The 22,855-nt window shown below is 49.7% G+C and overlaps 2 protein-coding genes across 9 annotated transcripts; both read left to right on the forward strand.

Annotated features, from left to right (window-relative positions):
• Positions 1-688: 688 nt before the first annotated feature.
• On the forward strand, positions 689-4,160 carry HEXIM1 (HEXIM P-TEFb complex subunit 1). The gene has a single exon (XM_027517291.1). The coding sequence runs from the start codon at positions 1,373-1,375 to the stop codon at positions 2,333-2,335; it is 963 nt and encodes a 320-aa protein (XP_027373092.1). The 5' UTR covers positions 689-1,372; the 3' UTR covers positions 2,336-4,160.
• Positions 4,161-8,758: 4,598 nt separating this feature from the next.
• HEXIM2 (HEXIM P-TEFb complex subunit 2) lies at positions 8,759-15,219 on the forward strand. Of its 8 annotated transcripts, none has more exons than XM_027517295.1 (4): positions 8,766-8,923; positions 9,686-9,808; positions 10,827-10,924; positions 14,225-15,219. In XM_027517295.1, the coding sequence occupies exons 3-4, from the start codon at positions 10,853-10,855 to the stop codon at positions 15,017-15,019; spliced, it is 867 nt and encodes a 288-aa protein (XP_027373096.1). In that variant the 5' UTR covers positions 8,766-8,923; positions 9,686-9,808; positions 10,827-10,852; the 3' UTR covers positions 15,020-15,219. The 8 variants fall into 8 exon arrangements, with proteins under 8 accessions (XP_027373094.1, XP_027373096.1, XP_027373097.1 ...); XM_027517296.1 differs by having other exon boundaries at positions 10,830-10,924; XM_027517293.1 differs by lacking the exon at positions 9,686-9,808 and having other exon boundaries at positions 8,759-8,923; positions 10,830-10,924.
• Positions 15,220-22,855: the final 7,636 nt, after the last annotated feature.

Consider the following 22,855-nt stretch of genomic DNA (forward strand, 5'->3'; position numbering starts at 1 on the left):
TTACCTCTTCATGCGCTTTTTTTTAACAAAAAAAAAGTGTTCGCAATATCCTTCCGCAAACGTCAATCCCAGTCACTAATCAACACCTTGAAGCCATTCTTGTAATCTTAAGAATCGAGAATTAATAGCCATGGATCAACATCTCTATTTACAGAATTAAATACTCGTTTATACTTTAGGGACTACTTTTTAGGGGTAAACCATTCTCGCTTAAGTTAACAAATGTTTGTGATCTTCAGAACCTTTCCGCTGAGAAAAGAATAGGATAATAACCTTTAAGACGCACCGTTTCATAAAAATATTCTGTGCAGGCCCTCACAGGCCATCGAATCTTCTTGTATTCCTGAAGCAGAATGGTATGGTCCAGAATCCGCCCCATCTTCTCTGCGATTGGCCTTCCTTCCTCGGCGAGACGTGTGCCTTTTGACCAATGGGCTCTCACGTTTCTCTAGCGAGGGATAAGCGATGGAAGGAGGCGGCCTGGAAAACGCCCCCTACGCGTCCTGGGATTGGCTACGTCGCACGGCGCGCGAGGACGGCGGGCCTGAAAGATGGGAACTACGACTCCCAGCTTCCTGCGATGGGGACTCAGTCACGCATGCGCATGGGCGGGGCGGACCGGCTTCTATATAAAAGGGGCGCAGAGGGTTGGGAGGCAGCAGTTGGAAGTTGGCAGGTGGAGAGGCAGGTTGGGAGGGGAAGTTGGGGGAGGAGGCGGAAGAGGAGCTGTCGGAAGGGGGAGAAGGGAGGGAGGAAAAAGAGGAGGAGGCGGAGGAGAACAGAGCTGAGCAGAGAGCATCGAGCCAAAGGGGAGATGAGTTTGTCTGTCCTCGGCTGAGGCTCCGGCCGGGCCTAGGGAACGGGGAGCTCGGCTTGGAGCGACACCCGTGGAAGTGGGAGGAGGTGGCTTTGGGACTTTAACCCCCTGTGGGCTCTGCGGCAGGGGATTTAACCCTTTGTGGATCCGGCCCCTTGGAGTCAGCGTCATCGGGTAGTTTTAACCCCTTCGGGGCTGGGTTTAACCCATTGGATTTAACCTAATCTTCTTGCCCACCAACTTCTCGATCGCGGGGGCGGTCTGCGGGAAGGCTTGAAGCCCACCCCCTCTGCACATTACGTACTGTTCCTGCTGCTGCACCCCCTTGGACCCGCTATCTAGCCGCGCTCTGGGCGCTTAACCCTTTATTGACTTGAGCGCCCCCAAATTGCAATTGGAGTTTGCTGACAGAAGGACTGGCTAAAGGCAACACTGCAGGAATTACAGACCGAAGAGGACTGTGTTGGACATTTTTGCAGAGAAAAGCAAACCTTTTTTTCCTTAAGGACTTACAGCCAACATTCTTCAAACTTCGAGAAGAAGATTCTATTAGCAATGGCCGAGCCACTCTTGTCAGAGTTTCAGCACCAGCCTCAAACTAGCAACTGTACAGGTGCTGTTGCTGTCCATGAAGAACGGAACCCTGATCGCCCCCCAGGCGCGGAGGAGCGGGTGCCGGAGGAAGACAGTAGGTGGCAATCGAGAGCGTCCCCCAAGTCGGGTGGCTCTCCAGGGCACGGGGGGGAAGGGAGCCTGGAACCCCAGCCGTCTCCCCTTAAGACCCAGGTCTGCCCAGAATCCAGCTGTCCGGAAGCGGGTGAGAAGGGCCAGAATGGGGACGACTTGTCCGCTGGCGGAGCTCCCCCGCAGCAGAGACAGGTGGGCAAGAAAAAACATAGGAGACGCCCCTCCAAGAAGAAGCGGCTTTGGAAACCGTACTATACGCTGACCTGGGAGGAGAAGAAAAAGTTCGATGAAAAACAGAGCCTGCGAGCTTCGAGGATTCGAGCCGAGATGTTCGCCAAGGGCCAGCCAGTTGCTCCCTATAACACCACGCAGTTCCTCATGGATGACCACGACCAGGAGGAGCCGGATCTTAAAACCGGCCTCTATCCCAAACGGGCCGCTGCCAAATCCGACGACACCAGCGATGAGGACTTTATGGAAGAAGCGGGCGAGGAGGATGGGGGCAGCGACGGGATGGGAGGAGACGGCAGCGAGTTTCTGCAGCGGGACTTCTCGGAGACCTATGAGCGGTACCACGCGGAGAGCCTGCAGAACATGAGCAAGCAGGAGCTCATCAAAGAGTACCTAGAGCTGGAGAAGTGCCTCTCGCGTATGGAGGACGAGAATAATCGGCTGCGGCTGGAAAGCCAGCGGCTGGACGGCGACGACGCGCGTGTGCGGGAGCTGGAGCTGGAGCTGGACCGGCTGCGCGCGGAAAACCTCCAGCTGCTGACGGAGAACGAACTGCACCGGCAGCAGGAGCGAGCGCCGCTGTCCAACTTTGGAGACTAGACTGAAACTTTTCCGGGGGAGGGGGCAAAGGGGACTTTTTACAGTGATGGAATGTAACATTATATACATGTGTATATAAGACAGTGGACCTTTTTATGACACATAATCAGAAAAGAAATCCCCCCTGGCTTTGGTTGGTTCGGTCAATTTAGCTATGATGTAGCTTGTGTGCTTTCTCCTGTTCTTTAATTATGTGAAACTGAAGGGTTGCTTTCCTTGTTTTCCTTTTTAGGAGTTTTTTTCTTTTTTAATGTGTAAGTAACTTGACCAGGTTATAATGCAGTTTTCTGTTAAGAATCTCCTTACATGGAGCTATAAGGTGGCCAAATCTGAGAACCATTAAATTCATTCTAGTTATAATAAATATTTGTAAATGTAACATAGTTTGTGTGATTTCTAGAGCTAATTCAAAGTAATACTGATTTATGTGATTGCATTGGGGGGAGGGGTAAAGGAAGCATTTAATTTGTCCATTTTCAAAAACAAACCTTATTCAGTTTGCCCCGTTTTCCCTTGAATGGGTTTTAGTGTGCTACAATATATAGTTCCAGCAAAATATAAAGATTTAATTATCTTCAATACTTAAGTGTGTTGTTTTCTAGTGCCTTCATTTTCTTTCTTGATGCTGGAGAAATAAACCAGTGTTGGGTGTTTGGGGAGTAGGAAGTAACTATGATCAGCAGCTTAAAATTTAATTCTGCTTCTCAATAGCCATTCAAAAGTCTATTAACAAAAATGTAAACCTAATTTGGCCATTTGTCAGGTTGGACAACTGACAGCCTCATTTCACTCCTACAAGTGGGTTTTTAGTAATTTCCCCCTCCTCCCGTAAGGCTGGAAGGAGTCCTTGGATGCCTGGGAAAGGCACTTGTCTTGCTTTCTTAGTGCAAGCAATGGTTGAATAAACAGTTGTGAGGCAGCTCTTTATGTTAAAATATTCAGAGCTAGGAAATATTATATTTATAGAGGAAATGGCCATTTGGGGCAGTCCAAGGACTTAACTCTAAATGCCCAATACTTAAGTGCTCCCTATATCAAGAAAAGGAATAGGAGCTGTCCACCTTTCCATGAGACTCAAACTAGAAATGCCCCCTCACTGCAAATGTAAAGCTTCTGCTTGAGCTAAATTAAGTCCTTGGGGGGGCCAAGTGGGAGCCCTGCACCATCCCTATACAGCCCCTATTCTCAGTCTTCTAAACTGCTGATAGCTGCTTAGTCCTTAAGTAGTTCTGCTCTTCAAAGTGCAGGAGGCCCTGGGAATTCGTTTCTGCCCCCAAGTCAAAATTGAAACTGACTGTTCCCTCATCATGGTTACCCAGCCCATCTTTACCTGCCCTCTGCGTTTCCCTAGACCAAATGCATTGCTCAAATCACTAGCACAAGGCTTCTTTCACCTGGTTCCTCAGAAACATAGGGGGCTTTCGAATCTGTGAGCCCCATGGAATTGTATGTAGGCTTGTATTATGTGTAGGTACTTCTGGAGAGAGGGTTCTAGAGAATCATGAAATTCTCAAACTCCTTGAAGATTAAGAACCCTTGGGGGAGCGGGGGTGGGGTGGGGGGGAGACTCCCACTGGGAAGCTTGCTTTTGCAGCTAAATGAAATAGTGTAGGTGGTGGGAACTTCAAGAGTGAAATGTGCCTTATGATGCGTGAGAAGCATACACAAATCCATGAATCAAGGGAAATCATGGCGGTTAAGACTGACTCAGGGCCTTCAAAGCTGGATTGAGGTGGCCCTATTCTGGCAGATGGTCCACTGGAGACAATGTATGATCAGCTTTTCCTTTGGCCTAAAAACTACATTAAAAGTCTATTTTGAAATAGTTTTCGTGTTTTTAATTTTCCTTCTGCCATGACGTCATACAGGAGTCCCAGAAACGGCTGCTTGGAACAGCAGCAACACTGCCCTCTGGCTTTACACTGCACAAGCAGGAGCCTCATTCTGACTGCATACATGGGATGCAGCAGCGATGGCCTCTTGATTTCAGAACCTCCTCTTAATAAGATAGGTTTAAGTATAAAGATCTTGTTTTCCTATTAGTCTTAGAAAGACTTGTAGTGCACTGATCATCAGGGAAAAAAAAAAGTGTTATGTTTTAGGAGATACATTCAATCCAGTCTCAAATTATACAAATTTAAAGTAATTGTCATAATTTACTTTGATTTACCTTGAGATATGCAACTCTGAATTTTGCTTTCAAAGGCACTTGCATTTTATGGTATTTATTGCATTTAAGATGTTCTTAGCATGATGAGGTTTCTGCAAAATTTCAATTTTCTATCAACACTTTCTAGGTGAAACACTTGACTAGCATACTGCTGCCGGGCCAGAGGGAAGACTCCGAATTCCCTATACTACCAGGATCATGACAAATGATCCTCAAGTCCACTCTAGCCATTCACTAAAGCCATTTCTGCTAAACAATTTAAATAAGCTGTTCAAAAGATCATGCTTACACATTAGCAATTTCAGTAGTTCTCTTTTACTGAGGTCTGGGTATCCAGCAAGGGCAAAGCACTTCCCAAACTTTGGAGACAGCTGGCTGGGCAGCTTAATCCTCCTTTGAGCTAAGGAAAACTTTTCTTGGGCTAGCCTATAACCTAAAGTGGCCCTCAGGAGATAGAGCCCTGATTTCTGCTTGAGTGGGAAAGCCAGGGAGTTTCAGATTGGTTTAGTTCAGAAAAATAGACAAGGTTTTTCTAAAGAGAGGAAACACAAAATTAGACCAGACTAAAGAGTCAAAACACCAGGCTCCTAGTTCTACCTTTGATATATACTAGCAGTGTAAGCCTTAACACTCTCAGAGCCTCATTCTTCATCAGCAAAATGGGGCTGTGCCTACATTACATAACTGCTGCAAGGATTAGAGACAGCATGAAAACAGTCTATACAAGAGTAAGGTATCATTGATATTATCACTGGTTCTTTTTAAGACCAGAGCAATTGCCCACTTGATCAGTATTTTAACTTTCACTTTGTTCAGAGTAAAATAAAACTCCTTTGCTTGGGGAAATGCAAATAAATATACTTTATCCTGGTGAATTCAAAAGAGAAATCAAAGAAATCTACAGAAATAAGCAAAATCCACAACTAAATAGTCTACTTCAGAAAACCAATGTTCTGCCAAATATTTGGTAATGTATTATAGGTGTCCCCTGGCCACTTACACCAACAGCTAGAAACAAATATAACAGTGTGATGGAAAAGCTGGCGAAAGTAAGAGTACTATATTTGTACCTAGGTACACCTGAGTTTGTCGGTTTTCAAGAATTATTTCCCCCATTTCTCAAGCAAGATTGTAATAAAATTCCACTTTACTATCTTTTCTCATGTAAAGTGTAAAGGGCTGTTGCTAGAAATGAAAAGTAATTTCTAAAAGAAAATGTCAAATTCAGGCCCGGAAGAGTGGGATCTGTAAGACAAAATATATGGTCTAGAAAGCAAAGATTCAATATTTTGCCAATTCCTCCCAGTTGTCTTTGAATGTTGGAAAGCTTACAGCATCATTTCATTTCTTGTTGAAAAAACAAAGGCAGATAAATAACATAGCTCTTGCAAATCCTCCTAAATAAAGTTTTTCCTGGGCTTTACTGAGAGGCAATTCAATTATGACAAATGATATAACACTGGTAACAGCAGGGATAATCCAAGTAGTTTACTAACAAATTTTTACACACCTCGAAATTCTTTCAAATGGTTGAGGTGCTACCAGAAATGGCTGGTAAGTCTTCTGAAATAGCTAGTGTGATTCTTTCCCTCAACACAGCACCAAGAACAGCTATAGTTGGCTTATAATTTTCCAAAAAGAAAGAAAACTTGAAGAGTATTGTAAACTCTCATCTGAAGACACATTCTATTTGACACATCCACCGACTGTGAAGTGTTAAAAAACAACTCTGGGTCAACAGTGAGCAAAGATGATATTCCTGAAGGAAAACGTGAGAGCTCTAGAGTGTTCCATGCACAACAACTTGAGAAAACGATAGCATTACTGCTCTTTTAAGCTACTCAGTAGAACTTGTCCTAGCCTCCAGAGTGTCAGAGAAGATTAATTTGAAGTTCTGAAGTCTGCTTTTAGCACACACTTCTGCATACCTGGATAACTCCAGGACAACATTCAGGCAAAGGCAGAGGACCAAACCAGAAGACGGAAGGAAATGTCGAAGAAGTCAGTTCTGCCTTCCTCTCTAGGGCTTACTAAAAGTGTATTTAAAACAGCAAACATTTTAACTTAAAAAGAGACGAGAGGGGACTCTCTCTCCTGCGTGCGTGCGCTCTTCTCTCTCTCTCTCTCTCTCTCTCCCTCTCTCTCCCCCTTTCTCCCTCTTGCTATCTTCTAAATAAAATGGAGCTGTAACACTGAAAAAAAAAAAAAAAAAAAAGAGACGAGAGAGAGAAGAGGATGAGGACTAAACACAAAATTTAAAAATGTGGAAATCAAATAGTTCAGGAGTAAGAATTTTCATCCTGAATAGGGCTGCTGCAAAGAATCACTCCTGTCAATGAATCCTGTTTACACACAGCCAATAGTCCCAGGAGCTGGCCATTAGGTGAATGTAAGCCGTTCAGGACTTGAGGTTACAACTGCTTGGTACCCTGAGAGACTGACCCTTGCTCAAACTACTTGGATGGAACATGGCAACCAAGGCCACACTTTGGGAAAGCAGGCCTCCCAAATGCTCCAAATAACCTTTGAAGCAGAAGTTCTAAGGTTCCCAAATAACTAAGTTATTAAACAAGTAAATGTTTACACAGCCACTAGAGTAGTTATTCAAGGTATTTATGACTGAGGCTGCATTGATATCAATTTCAAATTAAGAAACTGAGGCATATAAAGTTTGTCCAATTTGTCATAAACCACAAAGCAACTCATCTCAAACAGGAGAGCTGAGAAGGAAGTTGAAGGTCTGGTTGAACATTAGACAAACAATAGACTCAGCAACAAAATGACCAGTTTGGCCTCATCTTCAGGGCTTGGCTCCTGGCCAAGTGAACCAAGTCTGTGGTAGCACACACAGAAACAGAACTTGGAGTTCCTAACTTCCAGTCCTGTGTTTCGTTCAGTAGGTAACCAAGGGACCAATAACAAACTGATTTTATTCCCAACTTTTCTTATCGAGGAATGGAAAAGCATATGGGTCATCCTCAAAAGACAATAAGCTTTCCACTTTATGAGTAAAATTTCTGCAACTGGCAGAGTACTCTCCTTAGTAGCTTCCAAATGTTTAACTAGAATACTTCACAACGGAGGATGAATCACAAGTCTGAGATCCCCCATCATTACATTCTTGACAACTGAACCACAAAGATAAGCTTTAAAGCCCCTTTCAGCTAGAACTGTTTAACTCCCACCAACTTAAGTGTCAGCTTTTCCAAACTGGTATCTTCTCTTGATCTGAAGAGTGTAAAGTGAATATGAGGTAGGCCAAGTCAACCTACAGCATGAATCAAGTGTACTAAATCTTTATTTAGGATAAGTGGCTCATATTTTAGATTAATAATGTATCCAAGGTGATCGTATGTTTTGGCAATCCAATTCTAAGACTTTCTCTAAGAACATCCCAGGGACAAACAGAACATAATTAAAGCTCTGGAGTTGTCACTCTTACAACTTAAAAAATTACTAATAGGAGAAACAGGACTTCAGCTCTGAAAAAACTTTGCTATGAAGGCCAAATACTTAGGAACGATTTGACCATGATCAGCCATGAGCTGCACCACAAGATACTCTCAAAGATAAAAGTTCACTACCCAGTCACTATCTCTACTTTACCTGGGCATAATTTTCCCTGACTTTTTAGCAACAACATTAAGCAACCCCTGAACTATGAATCTTTCTGAATTTAGATTTCAAGCAGTAAGAAACAAAATTGTTTCATCTGCAATTCAAGAAAAAAATTTCACATCAATCTTCAGTCCTTAAGCTGCTGCTACAACTGTAATAAAAGGTGGTTTTATTTTTTTTTCAAAGCAGGTTTCCCCTACTCCCTCAAACACCACACATATGAAGTAGCTCAAAACTGCAATTTCTATTTTGGGGGTCATCTGGGATCCATAGAAGTGACTTTCAATTACTTGGAATTTCAAAACGGAGGCTCCCCACTAACAATGCATTAGTGGCAAAATACTCCCCCATTTTGCTTCCTTTGTGGGAGAAAAGTTCTTTAAATTGGAAAGAATCTGTAGTCTTAAAAAGATTACATTGGAATTAGTTCTTTTTTTCCTTTAGGAGGGCGGCCTTTTCTCCAAAGGTTTTGGTAAAAGTTATGGCTCAGATTTCAAAATGCAAACAGATGTTCCTGAAGCAACCGAAATGGGCCACTCCACTTTTATTCCCAGAACAGTGGCGACTCCCAAGTTACTTTGTGTCCCAACTTTGCAAAGGGCAAAACCCCACCCCGCTTTGGTGTAAACTTTCAAGAGAACAGCACACTTTTGGAGTTTCCCAAAGCGGCTGGCGACGTGCGAGGTCAGGTCGTTCTGAGAATCGGGGCTGGACAGAAGGAATCTCAAGGGCAAGAGCGCTCAGAGATTTGCACGTGCCGCGAACTAGCTGGTCCCTGGGGACAATTAGTGGTTGCTACGGTAGGAGGAAGGCTGTTCCTTTTCACAGCCCTGGCCGCGGGGTGGCCTTGGTGCATGGAGGGAGATGATGGGTGCGCCTGGCTCTCCGGACTTGGAGCCTCCAGCTGACTGCCACGCCAAAGGGACGCGCGGCCGGAGCTGCAACCTCCACCCGCCCCCGCGGCGCCAGTCTTTGGAATGTGGCGTCACCCCCACCATGCCCATCGAAGTGGGGGTCCCGCTCCGCCGGGCCTCGCCGCCATACCCAGGCCGCATGGGGGTGGGGGAAAGAACTTAGCGGAGTTCGGCCTCAGGATCAGAGCCCCCGTGGTAGGAGCAAAGGGTAGTCGTTTCACCCGGTCTCTCCCCAGTTGGGGTCTCGGGAAATTTGGGGTAATTACCCAAGAACCCCGCCCTCTGTGAGAGGCGAGGTTGCGGGGCTGCCGGGACGGTTTGAGGACCGGGCCCGGCCGGAGAGACTCAAACCTGCACCCCCTCGGCCCCCGGTCCCACTCCCCGCCGTCTCCCGGCGCCGCCACTTCAGGCAGCCCACTCGGCCCGGCCTCTCCCCGCGCCCGGACCACCCCCCATGGGGTGCTCTCACTGCGCAGCGAGTCCCTCCGCTGCCTCCTCCCAGCCCAAAATGGCGGCGGCGGCCACCGATCCTTCTCGTCGCCTGCCTCTAGGGCCGAGGATACCTCCGCGCCCAAGCCCCTCCCCCTTCAGCCGGATCTATTTTCTGCCCAGTAAAGATTAACGCCATCAATGAACTCTTTAATTGAGGTAGGGAAGGCGGGTCTGATTGTGCTTCCGCACAGCTAATCGTTGACGAACGGAAGAATATTGACAGGTGAATGGACCAATCAAAGGAGACATCGATGAGCGCGGGATGCCGCTCGCGAAAGGGTAGATGGGTTTTGAGTTTTCTGTGTGCTTGTTGACGTGACAGGCTCTTGATCCTGCTTCCCCAGGTAGAAGAACTACAACCCCCAGCAGGGACCGCGCTGCCGGGCGGGGCCGTGGGGGGAGGGGGCCCCCGGGAAGGGCCTCCTCCCCTCCTCCCCTCCTCCCCCCAAGCTCAGTGCCTGAGCGGCTTCACCAGAGCTGCAGTAGTGGGTAGGGTTGAGGCGTTGGAATTGCACAGACAGGCGGTCGCACAGAAAGACACACAGACGTAGTCCTGTGCATAGCCCCTGACAGCAAATAGGTCAGTTCTGCCTTTGCAAAATCTCCTTCCCGGATCATTTCCCCTTTTCCAAGGAATCCATCCTTATCCCAGTTGGCTTTCCCTCCCAGCTGTCTATAGCGCGAAGACATCACTGCCCCTTTCTTCTGTTTGCCATTGAGAAGGAGGAGGGAAGCCGGCCAAACCCTGTAGATGAAAGGGCCTCAGTCCCAGGCTGGGCCCAGGTCTCAGTCGTGTCTCTTGGGGCGTTGACTTCTGGAGCCCAGCGCAGAATGGAGGTGGGGGGTTGCAGTCAAGATGGGGGCCTCTGGAGGCAGTGGGGAAAGGACTCCTCCTCAGGCTTGTCAGAGCCACTGACCCACTCCACTCCCTGCCTCTCCAGATCATTGCTGTATATTTGCCTCCCCAGGCTGTCTTTTCCCCCTCTTTGGTTCTCCTCTGTAGCTGCCTAGCTGCTTGCTTTGGCCTCGGTGACTTTCAGAAGAATAAGATGTAAGCCCTGGCCTGGGACCTGAGGAACAGGGCTGGAAAGATGGTTCCCTGATCCCCATTTGACCCCCTCCCTGCTTGGAGGTGTGAAAACCAGGGTGGAGGCAGCCTTCCTGCCCTTTATTTGAAAATGAGGGTATGTAGGTCTGATGCTACAAAATGGTTGCCTCTGCCTTGGTAAAAATTTGCTGGGCAGCCAGAATCCTCCTGAAAATTCTCCTTCTGGACTTAAGTTTGTGTTATTTAAAGCAGGTGTCACTAGTTAAAGGCCTCTGATGAAAGATTGGGAACAGAAGAAGGTGGCTTCTCCAAACCAACCACCACCAGCTGCCCTGGAGGAGGCCAAGGTAAGCCCCATTCTCCCAACCACCTTAGTGCCCTGAAGGTGGATCCTGCCAACTGGGATTGTGGCTTCTTGTCTCAGATGTGGTGGTGGATTTGGGAAACCAGTATTTTTTAAATGAGTCCTACTGTGCACTGAGAAACATGCCAGATGCTATCTCAAAAAATGCTTTTCTGTCAATGCTTACCTACTTCCACACCTCCCCTCCTCTTGCCCGGGCCAGGCAGCCTTTTCCTATCTTAGTTCCCCTACCAGGAATCCAGGGATCAAACCCCCACCTCCTGCAGTGGAAGCATGAACTGTGAGGGAAGTCCCCTGAAGTGCCTTTTCTAGAATCATGCAGCCAGCAAGCAGAAGACCTAGGATTTAAGCTTAGGGCCTTAAACAACAGAACCCTGCCTTGCATTTTTGTCTAGGCTGAGAACCAAGTCTGAAGCAGGGAGAAGAGTTTGAGCCATTGGTTTGTAATTTAGGTTGGGTTTCGGGGGTAGAAAATCACCCAGGAGAGAGGGGAGAGTCAGATTGTATCAGGCCCTCAGAGAACATCACCTTCTGATCAACAGCAGGAGCCCAAAGCCTCCCAACCTGTGTGCTGTCTCACCGCTCCCACCTTGCCCATTCTTTTCCCCTAGTCCTCAGCTACCTATAGGTAAGGAGGGAATGCTTACCCTCTGACCCTCCATACCTAGCTACCTCCAGTATATTTTCTGGATTTATTTAACTTGGAGTACATGGCATGTCAGGTTCAGAGAGGGCAAATGAGTCATCCAGATCACACAGCTTACCTGCAGTAGTGGTAATGGTGGTAGAGGGACAGGCCTTTAGGAGGGAGGCGGCATGTGGGGCTGAGGGCAGGGCTGGCTTGGGTGGGGGTAAGCTCCTGCAGGACATTTGCTAAGGGCTGGGAATGGGTGGATGACTGTGCACACGCAAGTAAGCCCCGCAGCTCAGACTTCCCAGTGGCCTTGCCTCTTCCTGGATGGAGCAGAAGCTCTCAGTTTGCCCAAGACACTGGTGGAGACACAGCCTGTCATTGATACTCTCTCTGCAGGTAAAGTAATAATACAACACAACCAACAACATACACACACCCCCCCAAAATACCCCATCCCAAATTATGAAGAGGACTTTGGGGTCTCCCAAATGCATGTTAACACTCCTCCAGCTCTTATAGGACCGTGTCCACCTCCCAGGACAAACCCTATGCTTGAATAGACCCATGCTCAGATATCCCTGAACACAACGTATAATGTGTTAAACATTATAAAACACTGTTCTAATGCTAGTAGTTATTATTAGAATTCCCCAAACCACAAACTTCTAGCAATTCATTCCCCTCCCCCCCACACTCAGTACTCCCACCCTCACCCCGACAGAGATAAACAGATGCCATGAACACACACACTCTTGACAGAATCCTTTCCACCTCTTAGATAAGTTCTAGAATTCTCAGGGCTACAGACTGGAGATTGGCCCTTCCTCTCCCTAGTGCTTTCCTGGCCCTCCAACTTCTGCCTGGAATAAATACACTCCGTTCACCCTGGAGTGACAGAAAAGAGAGTCTCATGTTCTGATATCTTTTGGGTCCCCCCACCCCCTTCTGGGCTTATGTCATTAAATATGTATTTATTGAACACTCACCTTGAGCCATGCATAGCGACACAGTGATGAACCAAACAGATAGGACCCATTCTTCTAGGGGAGAGAAAGATGGTAAATAGTAATGTGCTAATGCTAAGTGGGACACTAACTGTCACATATCAGGGAATCACTAGGAAGGGGAGGAGGGGGCCACATAGATAGGATGGTCAGGGAGGGCCTCTGAAGAGCTAACATTGGAACTAAACCTTAAGGGACGAAAAAGAATCAGCTATGCAGATAGCTGGAAGCGGGATTGGCCACATAGATTGTGGGGCTTCTAATTCAAAATTCCTAAGAAGTTCAAGACAGTGACAGCAGAGATTAAGCAAAGCGCTAAGCTTGGGGCCTTTCTAAAAGGGGGTTCTGTGGGATAGTACAGGGCATTTGCCAGGAAACTAGCTTTGCCTGAAAGGTAAGTTTTCATTTTCTTCTTAAAAAAATTATTTTGTTTTGGAATATAGCTGATTAACTATTGTGATAGTTTCGGGTGAATAGCAAAGGGACTCGGCGATACATGTGTGTGTGCTGTGCTAAGTCACTTCCGTTGTCTTCAACTGTTTGTGATGCTGTGGCTCCTCCATCCATGGGATTTTTCAGGCAAGAATACTAGATTGGGTGACCATGCCCTCCTCCAGAGGATCTTCCTGACCCAGGGATAGAACCTACGTCTCTTATGCCTCCTGCATTGGCAGGCAGCTTTTTTTTAACCACTTGCGTCACCTGGACTTCAGTGGTAAAGAACCCACCTGCAGTGCAGGAGACACAGGAGGCATGGGTTCGATCCTTGGATCGGGAAAATCTGGAGAAAGAAATGGCAACCCACTGTAGTATTCTTGCCTGAAAACTCCTATGGACAGAGGAGTCTGGCGGGCTACAGTCCATGGGGTCACAGAGAGTTGGGCATAACTGAGCGACTAAGCACACACAAGGCATTCGTATCCATGTATCCATTCTCCCCCAAATTCCCCTAGCATCCAAGCTGCCACATAACATTGAGCAGAATTCTGTGTGCTGGACAGTAGGTCCTTATTGGTTGTCCATTTTAAATATAGCTGTGTATACATGTCCCTTCCAAACTCCTAACTATCCCTCCCTACTATCCTTCCCACAGCAACCAAAATTTCTTTTTCTAAGTCTGTGAGTCTGTTTCTGTTTTCTAGGTGAGTTCACTAGTATCATTTCTTTCTAGATTGCACATTTAAGGGGTGTCATGATATTTCTCTAACTTACTTCACTCAGTATAATAATTTCTGGGCCCATCCATGTAAGAGAAGCTTTCTAAAGAGGGAAGAGCAAGTGCTGTTTGGGCTTCTGATCAAGCAAATACATCATGAGCAACTTTCCATCCCGTTTCAGAGTATTTATTGAATGTTTACTCTATGCCAGATACTGTTGCAGGTATTGACATTACAGAGTGAGATATGCAGGCAAGATTCTGGGTCTCCCCAAACCCAAGCATGGGTTTGCTTGGGGGAGGGTTAGAGGACAGACAGTAGACAGGTAAGCCCATAAACTGATAGATGGTTGTAGAAGGTGTGAGGCTAGAGAGGGACCAAGCGAGCTGGGTGTGTGCAGGTTGGATTCAGGCTAGGTGAACAGAGAAGGATTCCACCACTGGGGAGAGGCCGTCTGTGATCCTTCCTCCTTTGTCCTCTCTCTTCAGATCTCTGGCACTTGTGGGAGCCCCCGAACATCCCCTGAGCCTCATGACCCTGGAGGTTCCCAGCCCCTGACCCCTCGGATGGAGAGCCACTCAGAGGAGGAAGACCGTCCTGGGGCCGGCGGTGGCCTGGGCTGGAATGGTAGGAGTCCCCGCACCCAGAGCCTAGGGGCTTGTTCCGCAGAGGCCATGCTGGCCCGGAAGAAACACCGCCGGCGGCCCTCAAAGCGCAAGAGGCACTGGCGGCCCTACTTGGAGCTCAGCTGGGCTGAAAAGCAACAGCGGGACGAGAGGCAGAGCCAGCGGGCCTCCCGGGTCCGAGAGGAGATGTTCGCCAAAGGCCAGCCTGTAGCACCCTACAACACCACCCAGTTCCTGATGAATGACCGAGACCCCGAGGAGCCCAACCTGGATGTGCCCCAGGGGGCCTCCCACCCAGGCTCCAGCGGGGAGAGTGAGGCCGGGGACAGTGACGGGCAGGGCCGTGCTCGTGGGGAGTTCCAGCAGAAGGATTTCTCCGAGGCCTACGAGCGGTATCACACTGAGAGCCTGCAGGGCCGCAGCAAGGAGGAACTGGTGCGAGACTACCTGGATCTGGAGAGGCGGCTGTCCCAAGCTGAGGAGGAGATGAGGAGGCTGCGGCAGCTGCGGGGATGCACCAACTGGCGCCCCTGTTACCAAGTGGAGGAACTGGCTGCCGAGGTAGAGAGGCTCCGGACGGAGAACCAGCGACTTCGGCAGGAGAATGAGATGTGGAACCGAGAAGGTGGCCGCCGTGGTGGGCAGCCAGGCAGCTAGGGGTGCCCCCTGCCCCAGCCAGGCTGACTCAAGGAGTGTACCCTCAGGCCAGCTGAGTCTTAAGGAGACAGGTCTCAGTCTCCCTGCTCTCCCTGAGAACAGCCAATACAGGCTCAGGCTTCTACCTTGTCATGTCCACAATTTGTTCTTGGATGTCATGTTACTTTTCACAAAGGAATTAAATGATTTTGGTGAAATCACATGGGAGTGACTAGCATTGGTTTCACTAGGGCTGCTGTGAGACAGAATCAAAGCCCATTCTTCCCAGAGAGGCCTGGGGCTGCCTCAAGCCTGGGAGACCCCTGCCCTGGGGGCTTCTCCGTGTCTTGGTTGCCTGAAATCTGCTCCATGTATCCAGGAGCCATCAACTGCTCTGAAGGTTTTAGAGAGGGGAAGGCAGAGGAGGGAGGGAACCACCAGGTTCAGCCAGAGCCAGACTTAAGATGCCAGATTGCCTTGAGGAACTGGGAGTTTCCCTGGAGGAGAAAGGCCTGGGCTCAAGGCCAGGGGTTTCTTCAGGGTTTATTCCCAGGCTCCCTGTGTTTTCCCTATTCTCTCCACAGTGTAGAGGGCTGGGCTAGACAAGGTCTGGGGACCTTGTGTCTCCTTGTCCTTAACAGTCTCCCTAAATGCCCCCCCTCCAGTCTCTCAGCAGGAGGTGAGTTGTCAGGTTTGACCTCTGACCTCCGAGAAGGGCACTTTACATGTAAACGCTCAAGGGAGATTTTCTCCTGATGGAAAATAACCCCAAGGCTGGTGGGACAGGGGATTGATCCTTAGAAGAGCTGGAGGCCTGCTGTGCACCTGTGCATCCCTGCTCCTTTAGCTTAATCACCTGTGTGGTTAATTCCCTCGGAGGTGAGCCCCTCACCTGTCTGTCTAATGGAGAGCTGAGTCAGCCCGGATATGCCACCAACACACCAGCAGTATGGGCTCTGAATCGAGTTCACACGCCCCCTCACACTCAGACCCACCCTTCCCCAGGCATCTTGTCTCTTGTTCTTGTGGCTGCAGAGTGTCAGGCTGCGGTGGTGGAGGGGAAGTTAGTCAACCAGCGTGTGTTGGCTCTGCCACCGTGCTCAGGGAGTGGTGGAAGCCTGGCTGGCCCAGCCTAACCTCCGTTTCAGGAAAACTCATCTTGACAGGCCACGTTGAGGGAGAGAAGGGCTCAGGCCTGGGAGCTGCTGGGATGGAAATGTTGACAAACCCCTTGTGTTGCCAGGATAACTTTCATTTCTACCCTGCCACACCCAGGCCTCACCAGCGTCTTCTACCAGAAGCAAGGCCAGAACAGATTCTAGGAAGGGATGGGTTTTTATGAGGGCAGAATCTCCCATCTTTGGGGTCTCCCCCGACCCCAGCCCTGGCTGAGTCTTAGCCCTCTCCCCTCTGAGCCCAGACAGCTCTGTCAGGAAAAGGCTGGGGGAATGATCGTTTCCACTTTGCAGACGGAAAGCCCTAGGCTCAGAGAGGAAGCCACTTTGGGTTCCAGGAAAGCTGGTCCTAGGCTGGCCTTCCCCTGGGGGGCGCTAGCCAAGGGCCTGAAGGCCCCTGGGCAGGGCGCAGGCAGCCTCCCAGCGGCTGCATTCCTCAGCATGGAGCCAGAGGGAAAGGGGAGGGCCAGGGCCAGGACAGAGTTGTTTACCCACCGGGAGGCCTCTGTGTGTGTGAGTGTGTGTGTGTAAAAGTAACTAGGAGGGGAGAGAAGATTCCAGAGGACTTGAGAGTGTAGGGGGAGGGGTGTGGGAGCAGTGTCGAGGGAGAGGGTGCTGGGGGTGTGTCCCTGAGCAGGCAGGAGTTGCACATGGGGGAGGGGACAGGTGAAGATTTTGGCCTTTCTCGGCCAGGGAGCTGAGGAGCCTGGAGACCGAAAAGCTGCCATAATGCCAGCACACACATACACAATGGTTGAAGGGCTCTGGGTCAGGGTCACACCGAGGTGGGGTAATTTTTCCAAGGCTAGTGGGGCCCAGGATTGGGCAAGAAAACAGAAAAAAAAAGAGAAGGGTGTGAGCTGGGAGAGTGTCAGGAGGGGCTGAGAAGGATCGGTGAAGAGTCAGTATCGCTCCCTACCCCCATGGGGTCCCTGACCTCAGTGCCCCTAACCCTCAGCACTGGGCGGAGCCAGCTCTGTGCTGTGGTTTCTTTTTGCCTCCCTGCTTTTCCCTCTCCCAGGAGCCCACTTCGGTGAGGAAGCTCCAGGTTACAGCCCCCATCACCCTGTTTGCTGGGCAAGCTGGGCCTGGACACTCCTCTCTCCTCTCCAGGCCTTTCCAGAGCAGATGCCCAGGGCCTCATTCCCTCCAGCTCATTTGCTTTCCAGGACCTTCTCTGTCTCCTGGGTTGGGGGATGGAGGCCCAGAGGGGCAGATAGTTCCCAGGAGAGACTGCATACCCCTAGTCTGGGAGCCTTCTCTCTTCCCCACCTAAGGTGGACACCCTTGTGTCCAATGGACAGTCCCTACCTGCGGTGGGGTCAGGGAATAAGAGGTGACAGGGCAGGAGGAGCTTGCCAGGAAAGGGGAATGGGGGTCAAGATGAAGTTGTTCAGTGTGAGTGAAGAGGGTGGCCAGGTCCCATTGCCCCATTGCCCCATTGGGCACAGGCAAGGATGGCACTGGCCCTTTAAGTGGGGGTGCCAGTCAATGCCCTCCCCCAGCCAACCCAATTCAAGGGCACACTGAGCATGTGCAGGAGCTGTGCAAAGCTGGAGGGGAGGGAAGTGGGGGGATAGATTCCGGAGGGAGCTCCTCACCCCCCTGCTTCCTGTAGCTGCCCCCACTCTCCTTCCTGGGTCTGACAAAGGAGCCCAAGGTGCTCAGCCAGCCCCTTCCCCCATCCCAGACCCTCGGTGGGTGCTGCCCTCTGAGGGCTCTGGGACCTGCAAGGGGTGAGGGGTAGCCTCTTGGCCCTGGGAAGTCTTGGGAGCCCCCCTGCTGCTCGGAGGTGGCTCCCGCACTCAGCCCAGTGCCAGCCTCACTTCCCCCGTGAGGGTGTGGGTGGGCGGTGGGTGATCTTCCTGTTGCTTAACGTGTTTGATTTCATTCCATTGGTGTCAGGGTTTCTAAAGGAATTGCCTACCTTGATGACGTTCTGCTCAGAAAATTAAAAACAGCGAAAATGAGGTCCCTGCCCCCACCCCCAGGAGCTTCCAGTCTAAAGTCTGAGAGGAAGCAAACGCTCAAAGCGCCTGCCCGACTCCCTCTCCTGGTTCTCCCTCCGTCCTCTAAAGGGCAGTGGCTCCCAAGTTTACAGGATCCAGCTCTGCTTCCTCAACCAACTACATTCTCCAGACCACCTCCCTGGCAGCCTAGGAAAGCCTCCCCCACCACCACCCCGCCAATGTCCCTGTTTCTGTAACTCTCCAACATCCTTCTCCCTCCCTCACAGCTCAGGCCCTCCTTCACCTTCCTGCCTTGACACTTGCCTGCTCTTCCTGTAATCTCTTACCTGTAGCAACCCTTATGGTTTTTAAATTTATTGTATTTATTTATTGCCTGCGCCTTAGTGGCTTGCGGGATCTTAGTCCCCTGACCAGGGATCGAACCCGCACCCTTAGCAGTGAAAGTGCAGAGTCCTAACCACTGGACCACTGCTGAATTCCCCAGGCACCCTTTTTAAAAAATTAATTATTTTATTTTAGTTGCAACGGGTCTTCGATGTGTCTCGAGGGCTTTTGTTAGTTGCAGCGAATGGGGCTACTTGCCAGTTGTGGTGCGTAGACTTCTCACTGTGGTGGCTTCTCTTGTTGCAGAGTGTGGGCACTAGGTGTATGGGCTCGACAGTTGTGGTGCACGGGCTTAGTTGCCCCTGGGCATGTGGAATCTTCCCCGAGCAGGGGTCAAACCCGTTTCCCCTGCATTGGCAGATGGATTCTCAACCACTGGACCACCAGGGAAGCCCAGACACCCTTATTTTTAATTGAGGTGAAATTCACCTAACATAGAATCAACCATTTTAAAGAGAACAATTCAGTGGCACTTAGTACCTTCCCAATGTATACAACTGCCAGCTCCATCTACAATAGTTCCAAACATCATCAGCCCCAAAGGAAGCCCCATACCCATTCCCGCCATTCTCCAGCCCGGGCAACCACCTATCTGCCTTCTGACTCTATGGATTTACTTATTCTGGGTATTCTGGGGTAGAGAAAAGAGGAAAAACCTAGTCACCTGGGGTCTGTACGTCAAAAGCGGATTCTCTGAGGGCCTATGGTCGAGGGAGCACTGGGCCAGGAGTCTCGAGGCCTGTGTGTGCATGCTCAGTCATGTCCGACTCTTTGTGACCCCATGGACTGCAGCCCGCCAGGCTCCTCTGTCCCTGGAAAATCCAGGCAAGAATACTGGCGTGGGTTGCCATTTCCTCCTCCAGGGGATCGTCCTGAACCAGGGACTGAACCCACATCGCCTTGTGTCCTGCATTGGCAGGCAGATTCTTTACCACTGAGCCACCTGGGAAACCCCCCGAGGTCTGTGATAGATCCCAGTTCTGCTCCTAATTCAGGGGCCTCCCCTCCCCTGTTCACCGGCCTGGGGGACTTCAGGCCAGTCTAGTATCCTCAGCCTTCAGATCATACCCTTGTCTGGAGGCTTCTGTCTGGGATTGTGGAGCCTGACCTGAAAAATATTCCTCTTTGATCCTCTTGGCTCCTTCCTGCCAGGCCCAGGCAGTGAAGATGGCCCCAGGGGACGGTGTAATACCGCAGTTTGGGGTCAGAGGCATGAGATGAGGAAACTTCAGCTCTGAGAGGTTGAGAAACTTGCCCAAGGCCACATAACTCCTGCTGCACTGGAGTGGCAGCTGGTTCAGTCTGATTGTGTTCTGGAACTCTTGACCACAGTGTCCTCCTGTCTTCAAAGAGATAAAGTAAGTTAAGGGCTTAGCGAAATGCCAGCTGTGTGGGAGGTGCTCTTAAATGGAAGCAGCTACAAATTTTACTACATTCTGGAACACTGTGTAATCCTGAAGTGAATAGCTCCAGTCCAAGGTGATTCTTGGTAAATTCTTGGTAAAAAAAAATCCACCTGCAATGCAGGAGACCCTGATTCGGTCCCTGGGTGGGAAAGATCCCCTGGAGGAGGAAATGGCAACCTACTCCAGTATTCTTGCCTGGGAAATCCCATGGACAAAGGAGCCTGGCAGGCTACAGTCCATGGTATCACCAAGAGTCAGACATGCTGCTGCTGCTGCTGCTAAGTCGCTTCAGTCGTGTCCGACTCTGTGCGACCCGATAGACGGCAGCCTGCTAGACTTAGCCACTAAACCACATAAACCAAGGTGGTTCTTGGGAGTTCCTCTCTCCCCACTTGCCTCATCTTTGTCCTCCACTGGCCTCCCTAGGATGACAGCTCCTGTAAGGACCAAGGGGTTGCCTGGACCCCAAGTCTTTAAGACAGGTGGGTGTGAGAAGCCTCTTTCCTGTCTCCCCGAATGAGGGAGATATGATTGTTGCCTTCCACGGGGCTCAGTTCACCTATTTCTCCCTGGTTGAACCTCCATCCCTGCCCCCTCAAAGAGAAAGGAGCTTGTGGGTCTAGGGGAGCGAAGGGACTGCACAGGGCTGGCCTGGCAGGGGCCAGACTGAGCAGCTGGTTCCCCAGTTGGCCGCTGTGTCCTGGCTGCCTGTGGGCCTGGACATTCCAGAGACCACCTGCCAGAGAGATTCCCCCCCACCCCAGGAACCCTTCCAAGATGGAAACGCCCAGATCAGCCCTCTGGATGCCTGCTGTCTCCTTCCTCAGGATGACCAGGTAGGGCCCCCTCCCCTGCTCTGTCCCTAACCGAGTCCAGTGGCTCGAAGAGGAAGTTCCCAAGGAGACAAAGCTGTGAGGAGACACTGTGAAGGTGTCCAGGGCTGGACTCGGCCACAGCCCATCGTTTGGGGCATTTTATCTGTTCTGTCTGTCTGTCTCTCTTTTTTTTTCTTTTAAACATTTGGCTGCACTGGGTCCCAGTGGCAGCCTGCGGGATCCTTATTGGCACAGAGGATCTAGTTGGTTGACCAGGGACTGAACCCTGGGCCCCCTGCATTGGGAGCCTGGAGTCTTAACCACTGGACCACCAGAGAAGTCCCTGTCCTGTCTCTTGATCCTTCTAGCGCCCTCTGTGGGGTGCTCCTTAGGCCCACAGAGGCCCAGTCAGCCATCAGGCTCCTTTATCATTGAGTGAGGACACGGGGAAGCTGAAAGCTCTCTCACAGCCATGCCCAGAACCAAACCCGGTGGGTGCTCGGCTGGCTGCCTTCTTTTCTTACTGTCGGCCCCTCCGTCCTCCCTCGCTAGACCTCCCTTCCTCCGCTTCTCTGTCCCAGCCTCAACCATTTCCCTCTTGGGGCCTTTGATAAACAGATCTTTCCCTCTGGGCCCCTAGTCCAACTGTCCTCACTTGTAAGCCACATCAGCTGTGTTTGTGGACTCACCCCATTCCCAGGGCCCCCTCAGCTTCCCCTCCTCAGTTGTCTCTCCCCACTCCCACCCCAGGTTTCAGATGCTGGAGGCCTTATTTTTAACTCCCTCCTCTCCCACCAGATGAATTCCCCACATCTTCACACTATTGAAAAATTCTTTTCATCACAATTCGAAATTCTTTGTCATCAAATACCTTTACAAATGCATGTGTGAATTTTCTCTTCCACTAATTCACTTGTTGATAAACCAGTCATGTTAAAAAAAAATCTGACTGCTACTTAATATCTTTACTATCTGATAGCTCTATTCTCTCTCCTTACCCTTCTTTCAATGAAGATTCCTGGATTTTCTTTGTTGTTGTTCAGTCACTCAGTCTTGTCTGACTCTTTGTGACCCCATGGACTGCAGCACGCCACGCTTGCCTCTCCTTCACCATCTCCTGGAGCTTGCTCAAACTCATGTCCATTGAGTCAGTGATGCCATTCAACCATCTCATCCTCTGTCATCCCCATCTCCTCCTGGCTTCAGTTTTTCCCAGCATCGGGGTCTTTTCTAATGAGTCAGCTCTTCGCATCAGGTGGCCAAAGTATTGGAAATTCTTAGATTTAAATTTTTTTCTAGAGTACATTCAAAAGCAGCATGTCTGAGGACTTCCCTGGTGGTCCGGTGGTTAAGAATCCACCTTCCAATGCAGGGAACGTGGGTTCAACCTCTGGTCAAGGAGTTAAGATACCATATGCCACACTTGGTTATCCTCCCTGTAGGCTGACACTACTGATCCCTCCTGCTCTAGAGTCCGTGGGCTAATGCACCACAAGGAAGATTCCTTGTGCCACAACTAAGACCCGATGCAGCCAAAGAAATTAATGATATAGTTTTTAAAAGAGCAGTATGTTCGGATCCTCTCCCCAAAGCATATCTTTATGTATTGAATATCTGTATATAAAGATATAGATAGATATGCAAATATAGGCACAGATACAGGTATTGTGGAAGGAAGCAAGCATGTGAGAGAGTTCTAGACATTACCTAATTTAATATCCTATCTTCAGGCTGAATTAAATATCTTTCTAAACCTGTGACCCTCTCTTATAGTCTTTAACCATTTTTAAGTGTACAGTTCAGTGGCATTAAGTACATTTGCATTGTTATGCAGCCACCTCCACCATCCATCTCCAGAACATTTTCCTTTTCAACTTCCCAAGCTGAGACTCTACCCATTAAACAATAATCCCTTCTCCCTCTGCCCCTGGCAACTACCATTCTTCTTTTCTAGAAGCCTTTTGATAAGATTGCTCCCCTGCTGGTTTCCATCCAGCTGGACCCCAGGTTCCCTCTCCTTACAGAACTCCTTTGTCCAATAAATTATTGCTTCTCAACTGACGGCCCGTTGGAATCACCTGGGAAAGATATTTAGAGTTCCGACGAC

The sequence above is a fragment of the Bos indicus x Bos taurus genome, chromosome 19 (genome assembly GCF_003369695.1).
Source record: "Bos indicus x Bos taurus breed Angus x Brahman F1 hybrid chromosome 19, Bos_hybrid_MaternalHap_v2.0, whole genome shotgun sequence".
Classification (NCBI taxonomy): Eukaryota; Metazoa; Chordata; class Mammalia; order Artiodactyla; family Bovidae; genus Bos; species Bos indicus x Bos taurus.